At 40.7% G+C, this 16,762-nt stretch overlaps 2 protein-coding genes across 7 annotated transcripts; both read left to right on the top strand.

Moving 5' to 3' along the window:
- The first annotated feature begins 44 nt into the window (after positions 1–44).
- LOC102717996 (protein-lysine methyltransferase METTL21D) lies at positions 45–4,931 on the top strand. Of its 2 annotated transcripts, none has more exons than XM_015838854.2 (4): positions 45–677; positions 770–883; positions 990–1,492; positions 4,148–4,931. In XM_015838854.2, the coding sequence occupies exons 1-3, from the start codon at positions 68–70 to the stop codon at positions 1,145–1,147; spliced, it is 882 nt and encodes a 293-aa protein (XP_015694340.1). In that variant the 5' UTR covers positions 45–67; the 3' UTR covers positions 1,148–1,492; positions 4,148–4,931. The 2 variants fall into 2 exon arrangements, with proteins under 2 accessions (XP_015694340.1, XP_006655673.2); XM_006655610.3 differs by having other exon boundaries at positions 4,112–4,931.
- Positions 4,932–6,738: 1,807 nt separating this feature from the next.
- LOC102717715 (E3 ubiquitin-protein ligase RING1-like) lies at positions 6,739–10,000 on the top strand. Of its 5 annotated transcripts, XR_005812069.1 has the most exons (4): positions 6,739–7,944; positions 9,016–9,060; positions 9,163–9,316; positions 9,665–10,000. XR_005812069.1 is itself a non-coding variant. In XM_040525423.1 (2 exons), the coding sequence occupies exon 1, from the start codon at positions 6,893–6,895 to the stop codon at positions 7,913–7,915; it is 1,023 nt and encodes a 340-aa protein (XP_040381357.1). In that variant the 5' UTR covers positions 6,739–6,892; the 3' UTR covers positions 7,916–7,944; positions 9,665–10,000. The 5 variants fall into 5 exon arrangements, 2 of the variants coding, with proteins under 2 accessions (XP_040381357.1, XP_040381358.1); XR_005812067.1 differs by lacking the exon at positions 9,163–9,316; XR_005812068.1 differs by lacking the exon at positions 9,163–9,316 and having other exon boundaries at positions 9,662–10,000.
- Positions 10,001–16,762: the final 6,762 nt, after the last annotated feature.

Raw genomic sequence — 16,762 nt, 5'->3', positions numbered from 1 at the left:
CCATCCATATTTGCACGCGGCCTCCCTGGAGAGAGGATGAATCCATCGTCTCACTGACATGGAGTAGATGGAAATGGCGATGGAGATGGCGATGGAGGAGGATCCCCTTCCCCTTCGACAACAACAAGAAGAAGAAGAAGAAGAAGAAGCCGCCCTCCTGCTGGGCATGGGCGCTTACTCCGGCCCTGTCCGCCCGGTGGGCGCGTCCGGCTCCGGCGAGACGATGCTGCTCTGGGCCCTCGGCCAGCCGGCGTCGCAGCGCCACAACGCCTTCGTCCGCCACGCCGCGCACTCCTTCACCCTCGACGCCTGCGCCCGCCGTCTCTCCCTACTCCAGTCCCCCTCCTCCATGGCCACGCCCGGCGTCACCGGCGCCGTCGTCTGGGACAGCGCCGTCGTCCTCGCCAAGTTCCTCGAGCACGCCGTCGACTCCGCCCGCCTTGCCCTGCGTGGCGCCAGGGCGGTTGAGCTGGGAGCGGGATGCGGCCTCGCGGGCTGCGTCGCGGCCCTTCTCGGAGCCCACGTGCTGCTCACCGACCTCCCTGACCGCCTCAAGCTGCTCAGGAAGAACGTCCACCTCAACGTCGGGGAGGACGCCAGGGGCTCTGCTCGGGTCATCGACCTCATCTGGGGTCACGACCCACACCCGGATTTGCTCGACCCACCATTGCACTTCGGTCAGTCGCCCTTCTTCCTCCTCCTCCTCCTTGTCTTGTTTTCTAATCTAATCGATCCAATTGACTAACAAAATAAATGAATTGAATTTCAGTGCTTGGGTCGGACGTCATCTACAGCGAGGAGGCAGTGGATGATCTGCTCATCACCCTGAAGCAGCTTTCAGGGCCACACACCACCATCATCCTCGCAGGAGAACTCCGCAATGGTACCACTACTGTATTCTCTTACGACTTCAAATTACATATACTAGTAATTCTTCTTCTTCTACTGGAACTGGAACACACTAGTAATTGCCTGACAACTTCATTCAGATGTTGTACTGGAGTGCTTCTTGGACGCAGCAATGGAGGACTTCCAAGTCGGCTGCATCGAGCAAGAACAGTGGCACCCCGATTTCCGCACTAGACGTGTTGCATTGTTCATCTTGGTCAAGAAAAGACCCCTTGCTTTACAACCAGACCATCTCTAGCCTTCTCTACTCCACTTTATGTCTAGTATTCCAGCGCTTGGTTTGGAATTTTGTTTTAGACCTTTTGTATTCCATTCTCATGCATGGAATTATGGCTGAAAGGTTATATCGAATTTCCAGACCATATTGCCTATCGTTTTTTTCTCTGTTACCCCAATCATGCATGCATTATGCAGAAATGAAAACAGAAGTGGTAGAGAGCTAAGAGTTTATTCTAACTGTTTAATCGGTTTATGTTTTTATATAGAATTTTGGGGAGAGAAAGTCATATAATTTCGACAACCATCTTGAAAATTGATCGATCGTGGTCAACTAGCAACATCCTGAAAATGATCCATCTTCCACGTAAGTATTTGTAATTTGTAATTTTGTATTTCCCTTGCTCTGCTATGCTCTTCAATCATCAACTTGGGTCTGTTCGGCAACACCCACAATGGCTGTAGCTACTTCCACCTTTTCCGTGAGCATGTTTTCTAAACCGTTAAATGATCACTCACATCATTTCCCCAATAGCTTATAAGCATAAGTGAAAATTTGAATTTGAAAACTTAATTTTGGAGTTGATTTCATCATAGTTTATTTTATATCATTTGCTTTTAGATTGGTAAGAGCACGTATATAAAAGTTTTATCCCTAAATTACTTTTTAATTGTTAATAAGTAGTTTCATTTATAATAAGTAAGGTTGGATTTCATGCAAAACTTTCTATATGGAAGTTTCTCAAAAAAAAAAATCTAATTTTCAAATTTGTAATAGCTAATACTTAATTAATCATGCGCTAAAACTAGTCCCAATGAGGTTTTCATTCTAATTCAATGAGGTGCCACATAAAGCAAATCTGATGACATGGCATTAGAGTTATGAAAAAAAAGATATTATGTGTTTTCTCTAGATAAACTGTGTATACTCTCTTTCCAAAACTTGAAAACTGTTTCACACTAGCATTAGGGACAAAAGCTTTATTTTATCCGCAAACCCTTCAATCGCCGGATCGTGCATTAAATGCTATAATTATCCTATGAAACTACAAAATGACACAATGCATTGGAGGGAACCGTTTCATTATCAACTCAAAATGCTTTACATGTCGTGCCAGTCTTAAATAGGCCAATCCCAGTGGGAGGTTTCATTTTTTATATTCTCAAGAGTAACACATAAGGAATATAGCATTTAGTTAATGATTGAAATATTCCATACAATGCATAAGTTCTATTTTGTTATTTCATAGGCAATACATGCAAGAGATAAGCTACATTGGTAACAGTGTACACATGGTTCCATTTAGATGAAACCCATTTTATCTCTCTTTATTAATTCATTGACAAATCATCAAAAATGCTGATATGACACCCCATAGCATCTCCAACAGGCCCCTAAACTAAGCCCTCAACCGGTTTTTAGGGTGGAGACAAAAAAAATCGAAGTCCACCAGGGCCCCTACTATGGCCCTAAAATAGGAAGGCCCTCATATCCCTCCCCACAGCCCTCATCTCTCTTTATTTTGGTGCGTGTGGAAAAAATTGGCACGCGGTTCTCTCATCGCAACCATGCGCTGGTTGCGTCGATGCTCTCCTGGCGTGCTTCTAGGGCATCTCTAGCTGCTGCCTCCTGCAGCAACGACAGCAGTTTTTATCGGTGTTGTCCACGACGTCGTCCCTTGCCCTTCCTGATCTCCTCACCACTACACTGCTCCCGTCGTCTAGCACGGTCCTCTCCGACCTCACCTGCAGTAGCTCCGGCAATGTCCCCTGCTGCCACACCATGGCTCGTCCAGAGTAGGTGAGGAATGCAGCCTGCCTCGTTGCTCCAATTCCTTTTGCCCATTTTTTTTCCTTTGAATTTTCTTACCAAGGTTATGAATCTTGTAATTTAATCTTTGATCTGAAGAAATTAACCTTCCTTTGCCGATCTGCTGCTTGTCAAATTAGTTGCTGTTGTTTGTTAGTCTTTATTTTTTTTTCAAAGTAGATGCAATTATGCATCTGATGTCAGTTCATAGGTATTAACAATATGACTCAAATAGATATAACACCGACAATTACATCATTATTCATTGTTAATCTTCAGAAGAATGGACTGGTTTAGTAGTTTTTGTATTCTGTCCATGATCCTTCAAAATGTTCTGCAAGATGCACACACATTGTGATTTATGCCAATGGAGTATTTAGTTTGTTCCAGACAAAAGACTCATTTGTTAGAATCTGAATCAAAGGCCTTATAGACTTTCAGTTATTGTACCAGCTTTTGTATATGTATGTATTTTGGTAAAGCTAAACACTGCCGATTTTAAAGCATGCAGCTAAACATTACTAATCTCAAATTTGGTCATTATTGACATATATGCCACAAATGAAAATGCATATTTTGTTTTGTCTGTAGAGTTTCAGTGTGCTGAAATGTTTCAGTTCAGTCTACAGACTGAATCTTTAACTACTTGTTTCTTATAGCTAGAATGGCCTTGTGTTTCAAATTCTATAATGCACAAGCAAGCTAATGTACTATTCTAATTTTGGAAATCTGTGAGAACTCAAAGCCATGTTGTCTTGTAATTATTCTATAAACATCAAGTTGGTCAAATATGCTCCATGGTAAAGGTTCTTTTTTTTTTCAGTACTGACCTGAAGCTTAGCTAGCAATTTATGGCATCTCTTGCTCCAAAAATTTTATGCCACGTATATACTGTTTGGCTGAGCTAGCTAGCAATTGTACTTTTGCAGTCCCCCTAGCTGACTATATCTATTAAATATATCATGAATTGCTCTTAAAAACTGTCAATTTATTTAGCAGCGCTAAACATGGTAGGGGTATAGTCGTTGCATATAGATTGTTCGGCTATGATGTATGACATCTCAACACAACATGTGATTGGTCGATGTTTCTGTGTTTGATTGGATTGAAAAAAGTTTAAAGTTAATTTCATCTCTTGATCAATTATTATTTAATTGATGCCAGTGATTTTTGTAGATGGACTTTTCTGATGATTATGATCTTCTTGGTCAGTGGTGGGAGCAAGAGGAGTCCGACCATGATGGCTACTACATTGCAGCTGCTCTTTTTACGCACATGGAGCATGAGTACCAAAAAAAAGCACTGTGGTTCAGGATGTTGAGGGAGCTCTTCTTGCACATAGTGGCTAGTGTGGAGGCTCATGATGACAACTTTAGGTATAGACCAGATGCTACTGGCCTTCTCGGTGCACCTGCAGTGCAGAAGGTAGTAGATGCATTCCACATGCTTGCATATGATGTTCCAGCCTATAGTCTTGATGAACTCGTGAGGATTTCAGAGAGCACAATGACAGAAGCTTTCAAGCACTTTGTCAAGGCTGTGGTTGAATGTGTTTGGTGATCAGTACTTGAGGGCACCAACTGCTGATGACATTGTAAGACTGATGGCTATCAGCACTCCAAGGGGGTTTCCAGGAATGCTAGACTGCATTGACTGTGTGCATTGGAGATGAAAGAATTGTCCAACAGGTTGGAAAGGGCAATAGTCATGGCATGTGGAAGGGCTAACTATGATTCTTGGAGCCATTGCATCCAAGGATTTATGGATTTGGAATTCTTTCTTTGGAATACCAGGTTCTCTCAACGATATGAATGTTCTATAATCACCACTCTTTTTACAGGCTTACTTCAGGGATAGTTCCATAGTTGTAATTCAGGGTGAATGGTAAGAATTACATCCTGAGTTATTATCTTGCTATGGCATATACCTTTCTTGGGCCACTTGTATGAAGACCATTTCTAATCTACAAGTTAAGAGGAGAGTCCATTTCGCAGAAGTTCAAGGAGTGATGTTGAGAGAGCATTTGGTGTTCTATAAGCTCACTTTGCAATGTTGAGGACTCCTGCTAAATTCTGGGATACAAATACCCTATGGTACATTATGACAACTTATGTAGTTATGCACAACACAACATGATCATTGAGAGTGAGTGAAACGAAGATGATAGCTTTGACTATGATAAAGAGGAGTACGATCGACGAAATCCACTTGTGTTAGATAACTTTGTAAAGATACATAAAGCAATTAAAGACAAACATGCACATCAGCAACTTCGTGATGATCTTGTGGAACATATGTGGGTGCTTCATGGCGCTCAGTAGCTTGTTTCCTTGCATTTTCTGTGAACTATGCATTGTCTTGAACATTTGCTCGTAGGATATATGACTTCTATGTTTAAAATTTTTGAACTTGAATTTAAATTATGGTGCTTAAAATCGTGAATTTGAATATTGTTGAATTACATGCGCTGAAAATATTTATGTTTTAATTATCATGGTGTTAAACATGGACTCTATATGAAAATAGAAGAGAAATCATCGGAAATAGGAGCTCTAAAATGAGAGTTGTTGCTAGAGTAAAAAGTATTTTGACGACTTTAGAGAATCCCCAACAATTTATCTATCATATTCTTTATTCTAAAAATAGAGGATAAAAGGTAAATATTGAGTTGCAGCAGAACATCTATCTTGTCCTATCATCTATTTTTTGATATCATCCATATTTGAAAAGAGAAACTCTATATTTAGATGTTGGATCCTCCAAAGAAATATGGAGGATGTCATATATGAATAAATGATCTGCTGGAGTACAAAGAGACATAGATGATAGAATTGTTTTAGACGATCATCTAAATAAAGATATAGAGACCAAATTTAGATAATAGGCTCTTAGGGGTTGTTTAGATAGGGCTAAACTTTTTAGCCCCATGTCACATTGGATGTTTGGACACTAATTTAAAGTATTAAACATAGACTAATAAAAAACTAATTTCATAAATGAGAGCTAATCCACGAGATAAATTTTTTAAGTCTAATTAATCCATAATTAAAACATCTTTACTGTAGCATCACATAGGCTAATTATGGATTAATTGGGCTCAATAGATTCGTATCACGAAATAGTCTAAGATTATGAATGCGTTTTATTAATAGTCTCCGTTTACTATTTATAATAAGTGTTCAAATATTTGATGGGACAAATGGCTAAAGTTTAGCCCCTTGTCCCAAACACTCCCTTAGGACATGTTCAACAGAGGACTCTACCTCAAGCTACGTCAGCAACAAGAGTCTATCTTAAAATGATACGTACAAAAGTAGAGTTAGGTATGATCTCTTTATTAATATAATAAAATATTTTTTATTAAACTAGTTTCCTTTTTATACATTCCTATACAAGAAAGTTTTCTTTGATAAATACTAAAAGTCGACTCTAAGCCGTTGTTATGTATGACAACAGCTTTTCTCTCTCCTTCCAATTCTTTCCTCCACGTCGTTAAGTTTGCTTACGTAACGATTGAGTCAGCTAACATACACATTTATACGTGCTCTTAGAGAATTGGAGACGTCACTCGTTAATCTTTCGGGGCTCTAAAATAGAAACTCTTGCTGAAGATATTTTTAATTAGAAGGAAACTCGTCAGCCCAGCTTGGGAAATGAATGCAGTACATGGGTCTAGTAGGAAAGTGGGCCTCGGTTCGAGATCCTTCTGGGAGCAGGAGGCTATGGCCCACTGTCAGTGACAGCAGGTGGACACGTACACGCCATCTCCTCCTCTTCTTCTTCTTCTCCTCGATCTCATACCTTCTCCCCTTCCTCCCAATTTCCCAAAGACTTTGGTGCAGGGAGGGAGGGCGACAGATTGGTTTGGTAGCAGTTGAGTTGCTGAATTCTTTCTTCTATCTAGCTCTAGCTCCCATCGGTATCGGGCTCCTCCATTTTCCGGCGGCGGCGGCGGCCATGTCGTCTGCGGCTCATCCGCAGCGCTTCTACTGCCATCAGTGCGAACGCAACGTCCCCATCGCCCCGCCCACCTCCCCCGACGCCGACGTCCTCTGCCCGCTCTGCGGTGGAGGATTCGTCGAGGAGGCGGGGCTTGGGGAGGGCACTAACCCTAGCCCACACCCTGCCGCCTTCCTGCCACACCCCTTCTTCCCCTTTGCCTCCCCTTCCTTCGATCTCCGCCACCCTAGCGACCTCAACGCCTTCTTCGGCCCCCCCTCCCCCGCGCCCGCGCCCGCACCTTCGGCATCCACCCACTTCGACCCCTCCAACTTCCTCCATGACCATTTCACCGGCCTCCTCTCTGGCGGCGCCACCATCCAGATCGTCCTCGAGGGCTCCTCCGCTTCCTTCCCCGGTGCCTCCTCCGGGATCAGCCTCGGCGACTACTTTGTCGGCTCCGGCCTCGAGCAGCTCATCCAGCAGCTCGCTGAGAACGATCCCAACCGCTACGGCACCCCTCCTGCCGCCAAGTCCGCTGTCGCCGCACTCCCTGACGTCGCCGTCTCCGCCGACATGATGGCCGCCGATGGAGGGGCCCAGTGCGCCGTCTGCATGGACGACTTCCACCTTGGCGCTGATGCCAAGCAGCTCCCCTGCAAACATGTCTTCCACAAGGATTGCATCCTCCCCTGGCTCGACCTGCACAGCTCCTGCCCCGTTTGCCGCTTTGAGCTGCCCACAGATGACCCTGACCACGGCCACCGCCGGGGATCTGACCAGCCCACCGCAGCAGCAGCAGCAGCAGCAGCTGTTGCTGCCTCTGCCTCTGGAGCGCCGACCAGCGCCACCCCTTCGCCCAGGGTGGCAGAGAGAAGGTTCAGGATATCGCTGCCATGGCCTCTCCGGGCTGCGTTTGGTGGCCAGGCGGAGAGCAGCAATCCTACCAACCAGGATCCTGTTGGTGGCTCTGGCTCTGGCTCTGGTGCTGGCAACAACAATGCGACTGACAGTCATCATGGCTACGATGATCTGGACTGAATAGCTTCCGAGAAAGAGGGAATGAGGAGGTATGTATAACCTTATTCCTTGTAAGATAATTACCGTGACACATGCCAATATTGAGATTTGCATGCTCTACCAATAGTCATACTAGTCTTGGAGATATTATAGCAATTCCTTTTTGTTCTAATATGCGTGATTAAAAGAAAAGAAGCAAACCATTTAACTTTGAGCCATCCATTTATGATATCTATTCAATGGCAGTTTGGTGTGCTAGATTTAGATTAGAGGTTTTGGTGATCTATGGGCTGCGACATTCTTCTTTGATGTGTAATGTACGCATTCACATTTATTTGGGTCAATTGGCTGTGCGTATACCTCATTGGTGGTTAACGGCTATACACATTTGGTTGTCGCAAGATTGGTTGCATGTTTAAACCACTGATTGTTGATCGGTAGTACTGTGTAACGAGATCCATAGCATGTGTACAATTAGTTTGCATACAGAGATGGGTTGTAGTAACAACCTGGTTAATCAAGAAGTTTTAAGGTGTTTTCATGTCTTCCAATACAAGCGCTCATATTAGCTTTGTAGGTGGTCAAAGTTAATTCTCTATTCTGCTAGACTAGCTTGCATAGGTATTTGAAAAGGAATGCGTTGTTGGCAGATGCTTGATTTTCGAAAGGGATTTTTGCTTTGTAGGCCATATTATGTTTGTATTTGTTGATTATATAACACCAATCTTTTATGCATCACATGATCAATTTGTAGATGGCCTTTGTGGGGTTTGCTATTGTTGTGGTTAAATGTTAAAATATCCTTTGTCTGATCAGTTGTTTATTATGGCCTGATGATGTATTTAGGCTCACATACTCTGAATCTATTGTAATCAATGTAAATGTGGTGAAAAAAATGATACTCTCTGTCTCAAAATATAACTACCTATGCATTTTTTTTGGAGGGATTAAGGTTGGGGTGAGAAATGGTTATGATTGGTTGAGATGAGGTGTTTGGTGGAAAAGTAGTTATATTTTGAGACAAATTTGAATCCTAGAAGTAGCTACATTTTGAGATGGGTGGAGTGTTTGTTTATGTGCTTTGTTCGATTAGCCACCTTGACCATTGTGTTATTTATCAGGATATGTTTCATAATGCCATCTGTTGCTCCATATGTTTACTTCTGGTAAGCACCCATAGTTCACCTTGCATTAAACAAAAGCATCATTTCAAGTGAGCAACTGTTTTTTAGAGTTTCTTGCTCTGATCTCAAGTTGTTACTTGCTAGCTGTGCTGCTTGCTGATATCAAGTTCAGAAACAGAAACTTCTGCCTCGTATTGTACTGCTGCCCTTTCCACTTTGTTGATTATTTAGTGCATTATACAAAACACCCAGTCACTGAGGGATCTAGTTAGCCTGAAGCTTTTTCCATCCTTGTGAGGTATGGTTAATAACTACTTTTTTTCTATGACACGAGTTCAACAAGAAATAGAAAAAAAGTGTGCTAAGTGAACTAGTTTAGAAGCCTCAGCCTGATAAAATATCTATTGGTCTCATTTACTGCAATTATTCCCACATGTGAGAACATCATATTTCCAATGGAGTGTTCACTTTGGGACAAGGGATGCGTTAACATTCCAGGGAGCACATGCCTCGGTATATGTAGATGAAATGTGCCTCTGATTTTAGTTTTATTGCTAGAAGTTGTCCACCTGGTATAAATTGGGCATGAGTGGAATGTTGCTATATCATGCCTTTCCTGATGCACTGTTGATGGTTTTGCTAGCAGGGACAAGGGACATTGTTTGGAGAAGAGGTGCGACGCAGCAAATGAAGCTAGCTTATTCTGTGCTGTTCACTCACCTCAATGACCGGAAGAAATGTTGGAAATTTTTTTACCTTATATTAGCGTGGCATGGATTTACCTTTGCTAGTTTTGGGTCCTCTGGTGGTGTAGAGAAAATTTTCAATGGGGCCTTCCCAAGGACAAACTGGTGGAGTGGTGGTGAAAAAAAAAAGAGAAAAAGATGGTGTGAGTACGTTACATTTTAAGTATATATACATTAACTACTCCCTAATCCTCTCACAGAACGCAACGACCTTGAGGGTCGCGCAGAATCCCAAACCCTTCCATCCTCGGCTTTTCGCTTTTGCTTATATTTCTATCTCCGGTATGCATTTGCTTGCTACAAGTTGATCAGCGACTCAGCTAAACAATCCATAAAGGGACCAAAAGGATACAATGGATAAAGTGATAAAAAAAACACAATGCATAAAGATAGAATCGAGGCGCCGGAGACCAAAAGGAGCAGGAAATAAGACACTAGAGGTTAAAGGGAGATGCAGTGCCACTGGCCAAAGCCGAAGGGAGCTACGACTAGAAATAAACCTACTGTGACCAGGGTAGGTAAATACTATCTTTGATGGCCTAGCTCATAATATAAATAACTTTACAATTTAATTCATTCTCACTTGACATTAGAATATGTGCAAAAGACTATCTTAATTAAGAGATAGCTTTTATCTTTCTTCTATTAAAAAATTGTATAATATATCTTATATATCCATTAGAGATGGTCTTGTATATGTGGTAGAACAATACATGCGGATGTGGCACTCTCGAAACAGGAAAAAATTAAAATGATAAATTTAGGAAAAATGGAAAGATAATGACAGTTAAAAAAAACTTTGTACACACAAACATTACACATAAATACATCTTTGAACATATACATATCAATATGTCTTATGAGTAAAATTCTTTTGAATTTATAAGGTTTGTACCTAGAAATATTATATTGGAAAAAAATAATGCACATAAAAGATACATTCAAACCCATGTATAAGATTACAACTCTGGGGGAAAAAGAAATTTGTCATGTCCATCAGGTAAACAAAAGCAATCAAACCAAATTGATGAAGCAATAGCCTTCCAAAACAGGAATGAGAAAAATACCGCTAAAATGATTCTTGCAGATTCGCAAATGTCTTAACACGCACGAGCGTTCGTGCACTGGTCCTTTCGGGGCGACGAGCATTTCTAACAAAACTTTCATATTCTCATTGAGATGGCTATCCAAGAAAGTTTTCATCTTCATACATATTTTTATTTTAGCAGATCATCATATTATATATATGCTCCATATCATTTGTTCCCGTATTTTAGTAATACCTTCTGACTACCTATATATTTTCTATTATTATTTAAACTATAACTGTAGCAATGACTTGTTCATTTGTGATGATTTCAACCAAAAAAACGAAAAAGAAATAAAGTGAACTGATGGTGAACATTAACTAGAGCATCTCCAAGAGAATGCTAATATTTTGCTATCCAAAAAATTGTATTGAATTCATCTAAAACAATATCTAGCATAAAAATTTCACATTGCTCTAACAGAAATCTAAAAATAAATAAGAACCTATATTTCCCCCCCTAAATTTAGGATACAATTGAAGTAATTTTAGGCATGAGTAAATATTAAGAATGTATTTAGTAATCTGTTGGAGATATATTTTTTAAAATTTAGTTTTAGAGATCAATTTTAGATATCTCTTGAAGATGCTCTTGCTCCCTAATCCTCTCACAAAACGCAACCACCTTGAGGGTCACATAGAATGTCAAACTCTTCCATCCTCGTCTTTTCGCTTTTGCTTATACTAATAACATAAAATTTAAAATTTTAACCTTAAATTTTAGAGTTGAATTTTTCGTTGCAGTTACTTTTAGCCTTGTTTTTTAGATCGTGAAAACACACACGTATATATATATATATATATATATATATATATATATATATATATATATATATATATTTTCACGAATTATTCTTTGTTTAGCATTTTCTCACTATCAGAATCCAGAGTTTTCACGAGGGGAAAAAACCGCCACGAAAAGTACCAAAACCGCCAAGAAAATGCTTCTTGTCGGTTAGCCGCCACGCAAAAGCACTCACGAGTAGAGCGACAAGAAAAATGAAATTTCTTGGCGGTTAACCGCCGGGTTTAATTTACATGGCAGCAACTATTGCCAAGGAAATCATGATATCCATATGTTCGCATAACGCCACAAATTTGAATGAAACCGCCATGGTAATGGAATTTTCGTAGCAGTGATGTCCCCTCAAGTTTATTCATTTTCATCACGGTGTTGAACCGTCAGTTTTATTGATTATTGTGATAGTGTGCAACCGCCAGGTTTATCCATTTAGGTGATGATGTAAACGTCAAGGAAAACATGTTGGAACCGCCATGAAAAAAGAGATTAGAATATTAATGTACACCACTATTTCACGGATTAACCGATCGAACTAACCCAATTACACATGCAAATAAAAATTACTAAACATGTAACATTTAAATAGTTAAACCACGGTTAATTAACGAAAGATCCATGAATCCATTACAGGTCTGCACTTAGAAGCTATATTTCCTAAGCACCACATGTATAAGGTAATAATACAACATTATGCATCCAAAATATTAAACCTCTATCACTTAGCAAAAGCTTAGTCTCCAACAAACTTAGTTTCAACCATAACAGACCTAAAGGATGTCTAAAAGCAATAGATCCCACTAAGAGCTATTGACATCCGTTGCTATTGTGTTGCTTCCAATTACAAGAATTCACTCGCCGCCTTCTTAGTCATAATCATCAAGGTCATGGAAGTTGTTATCACGATCTATGTCAATGAAGTTGTTACCACCTAGGCCATTGTAGCTATTGTTGTGAATATCAACGTCATCAGTCATGTGAAAACCTCAACATCCAAGTTCTCATCCCAGTGCATAGTATCACGCTCGTCCTCACTGTTACCCATATCACCATTCGTGTGCATATCACCATCTGAGTCTTCATCGTTGTGCATGCTATCACCCAAGTCCTCATTACTACCCATGTCATCATCTAAGTCGGAGCCAGAATGTGATGACCCCATTGCCTGGAAGAGAATCAAATGCATGTTTTTAATATGCTGTATTAATAGTGACTAGCTTTAAAACTACTGATATAGTGAATTAACAGAGTATAAGGCTATGCAGAGCAATAAGTCCATGCTTATGAACATAAACAAGGTTAAGGCAATGCCCTCTGAATGCTGAAATAATGCATTAGCCTAAAAAAATTAGTCATCGTCCAAACCTCGTGACGACGTGCATCAATATTCGCTAGATGACTTAGTAGAGTAGCAGGTGGTTCTTGTCCAAGATTAGTAAAAATACTCTGCAATAAAAAAGCACTTGAATGAACATGCATGAACAGGAACATTGTTGGAGGCTAAGAAACAATTATTACCATGATCAGCTCACGGTTAACACTATTTTCTTCAATGTTAATCTCATTGATCTTCTTTAGTTTAGTATTTTCTTCAATGACACACTGATAGGAAGCAGACTTGGTTGGCCTAACACTACTTGATTTAGCAGCTGCCAAAACATCCGCCTTCTTGACATCACCATTGCCTATCGGTACACGGCCATGGGGCAAGCCTCTTCCAATGGAGTACAAAATCTTTCCATCCAATTCTTGTGAGTTCTCATTTTGGGTTTTCGCTTTATAGCCATCCTAAAATAAAAGTATGGAAAGATAAGGAATATAGCAATCTTTCTTTAAAATAAACATACCGTAGTCATGTATGACATACCAAGACTCTTTGTGCTTTCTGACTAGGGATTGGACCACTGCAACCAGTTTTGTCCATATTTTTCATTCCAGATTTCATTACAACATAAGTATTTAAAGTACTGGCCCTTTCAGCACCAAAAGTAAAATCCTATAAGGCCAACAAAGTTCAATTATCCATATGAAACTATTAGTAAAGGCAAATGAATGAAGTGAAAGTAGTACAATGATGCCATACCATGTATTGTTGTGTCTCTGCAAAATTTCGTGAACCCCCTCTATTTTGAGCAACATCATCAGATTTCATTCGTGATTCCTGGGCTTTCTTTCTCTTTTCTTTGTACTTTTTCGTGGTCCAATAATGGGAGAGGAGAGCCCATGCACCCTTATCACACCAGTCAAGCTTAGCCTTCAAGTATTGTGCTTCTGTGAGTTCTATAGTACGTGCACGAGTATCATCACAGTCTTCACCTTTAAACTTGTCATAATATAACTTGACAGCATCCAAACGGGCTTGGTGCATCATATTTGTAACCCTTTTCACCAGATAATTCTCCAAATTTTGGTCAGCCTCTCTCCTAAGTTGTGGCTTAACAAAGAATAATCTCTGCATATGTACTAGAAGGAAAAGGTTATGTATGCAACAAAATAGCAGAATTTATATGTAACATGCTAGTTAAGTTTTAATACCCAGCACTCTTGCTTTACTTGTCTAGCATATGACACTCCACTGTCATTCTTTTTCCAAAAGAAATCATTCCATGACATAGTAGGATGTTTATCCACAATATCACCTTCATCATTGTACGCTTTGATAATGCCCGGGTATTGTCGTTTAAGAATAGCTCCCACCTGTGAGGCATACTTCAAACCGTTTGGGTCATAATTTGCATACCTGAATTGGCTGTGTGACACAGAACCAAACATGTCAGATTGCTATACTAATCAAATAGACCATTGACATTCCTAGTAAACTGCATACCGTGCTTGAAGAGAATGTGACCTACATTAATTTATTGGTATAAATGATAGAAGTACTGCAGTGAGAAACATTTACTTACATGTCACCCTTTGGAATCAGCTCAACCCTCTGACCACGTGGAGGTAATTTTAGTTGTGTCCTGGACATTTTCCCTCTCCCTCTTTTTTTAGGATTTCCACAAGCCCCCTTACTATGAACACCACTTGAGTTTGCATTGCATTGGCTGGAGCTATTACCACCACTATTCATTATGGGGCTAACATCATCAGCACCCGCTCTTTTAGAGTTAGCACTAGCAGCACTAGTCCTTTTAGAATTTACTCCATCAATGCTAACTCTTTCACAATTATCACCAGTAGCAGTGCTCTTTTCAGAACGAACACCATCACCACTGCCTTTTCTGTTGGCACCACCCTTTGCTACATGCTGCTTACCCATGAGAGTTTTATGGCGGAGACAGTGCATCTCATGCAATTCAAAATAATGTTAAGTTCATGAGCTTTTTTATGGTCCTTGAAATAGTACCTGCCAGTACTAGTACTGGGAGGTACCAGATCAAATCTAGCCGTTCATTTAGCAGGGTCAGGATGGACCAAACGAAAAGATAACAGTGAAACGACCAGCGCAGCAAAGCAAATCGGTGTCTCTTCCTCTCTCCTCATCTTGCCACCAAGAAAGCAGCTCAGATCTGCCTGTGCCATAGCTGCCTCTCCCCTTTCTTGCTCTAGTCTGCTACGGTGTGCATGCTTCCTCCCATTCGACGCCGTGCCGCGCTGTCTTGCCGCCCTTCTTCTGTTGGACGCGGCGGCAGGTGCGTCGTTCCTTGCCACTCTTCTTCTGTTGGATGCCGTGGCAGGTGCGCCGTAGTAATCGATCTGGCTAATCGATGGAGATATATTGAATCCCAGAGAAATGGTTTATTCCACTGCAAGGCAAGACAGCTTACATGGTTTTCTGTTGAGCACATCAAGTTGAAGTTGAATCAAGGAAGGGCTTAGTTGCTTAGAAGAAGTGGCCAGGTAAATCCAGTAGAAACTTTCTAACTCCTTCAGTTTTTTTATGGACCGAACAAAATAGCAGTAATTTATTTTGTTGCTTTTAATTATACATTATAGCGTGGGATGGTACATTGGTAGTTGCAGATTAGTTAGGAGAGTACCATTTAAAATTTTTTTGACATTTTTTGAACTGCTCCCTAGAAGGATGGTAATGTCCATATTTTCCTGATGCATACGTTGGTTTGTACAGACTTTTCTCATGGCTTGTAAAATGGGTAGTAACAGTACCAACTTGGAGGAACAAAAGGAGTATGAAAAGATGATTAGTATGAGATTTAAGAGTGAGGAGGAAGGTTATGTATTTTACAATAATTATGCTAGAGAGAAAGGATTCAGCATAAGGAAGGATTACGTGAGACGTGATCCAATTACAAATGGGATATTCCATAGACAGTATACATGCTCTAGAGAAGGATGTAGGAAAGATATGTATATGGGTATGAAAAATAGAACTAGACAACCCCGGGCACTTACTCGATGTGGTTGTGAAGCTCAATTTGCGATAAAACTTGACAAGGTTAGGGGTGACTGGTATGTTCTGAAATTTGTTCATAAGCATAGCCATCCATTGTGTAAACCTGATGAAACTGCTTTCTTAAGGTCACATCGTGGACTGTCTGATGAACAGAAAGCTCAGGTAACGGAATTGAAAGAGGCTGGTTTGCGTCAGCATCAAGTGATGGATGTTATGGAAAAACGCCATGGTGGTTATGAAGCGGCTGGGTTTGTTTCTAGGGATCTATATAACCACTTTGTCAAACTAAGGAAGAAACAAATACTTTGGGGGTGACGCCAACCATGTTATCAAGTACATGTAGGCACAACAAAAGGATGATATGGAGTTTTTTTTGAGTACGAGATGAATGATGTTAGTTCTTTGACAAGGTTATTTTGGTCAGACCCACAATCTCGCATTGATTATGAGGCTTTTGGTGATGTTGTTGTTTTCGATAGCACATACCGTGTGAACAAATATAACCTACCTTTCATCCCCTTTGTTGGTGTCAACCATCATGGTTCCACTGTGATTTTTGCATGTGCCATAGTTGCAGACGGGAAGACATCAACATATGAATGGATTCTTAGGCAATTTTTGAATTGCATGGGTCAGAAACATCCAAAATCCTTGATAACAGATGGGGACAATGCAATGCGTAGAGCAATCACATCTGTGATGCCCAATTCAGACCACCGGTTATGTACTTGGCATATTGAGCAGAATATGGG

The sequence above is a fragment of the Oryza brachyantha genome, chromosome 6, assembly GCF_000231095.2.
Source record: "Oryza brachyantha chromosome 6, ObraRS2, whole genome shotgun sequence".
NCBI lineage: Eukaryota > Viridiplantae > Streptophyta > Magnoliopsida > Poales > Poaceae > Oryza > Oryza brachyantha.
The sequence above is the reverse complement of the archived record's forward strand: the minus strand, read 5'-3'. Positions and strand labels throughout refer to the sequence as shown.

Excerpts from the sequence above, each read along its gene's own strand:
- LOC102717996 (XM_015838854.2), top strand. The coding sequence starts at position 68 with ATGGAAATGGCGATGGAGATGGCGATGGAGGAGGATCCCCTTCCCCTT. Across the intron at positions 678-769 it reads CGACCCACCATTGCACTTCG|TGCTTGGGTCGGACGTCATC; the intron begins GTCAGTCGCCCT and ends ATTGAATTTCAG. Across the intron at positions 884-989 it reads CGCAGGAGAACTCCGCAATG|ATGTTGTACTGGAGTGCTTC; the intron begins GTACCACTACTG and ends AACTTCATTCAG.
- LOC102717715 (XM_040525423.1), top strand. The coding sequence starts at position 6,893 with ATGTCGTCTGCGGCTCATCCGCAGCGCTTCTACTGCCATCAGTGCGAA.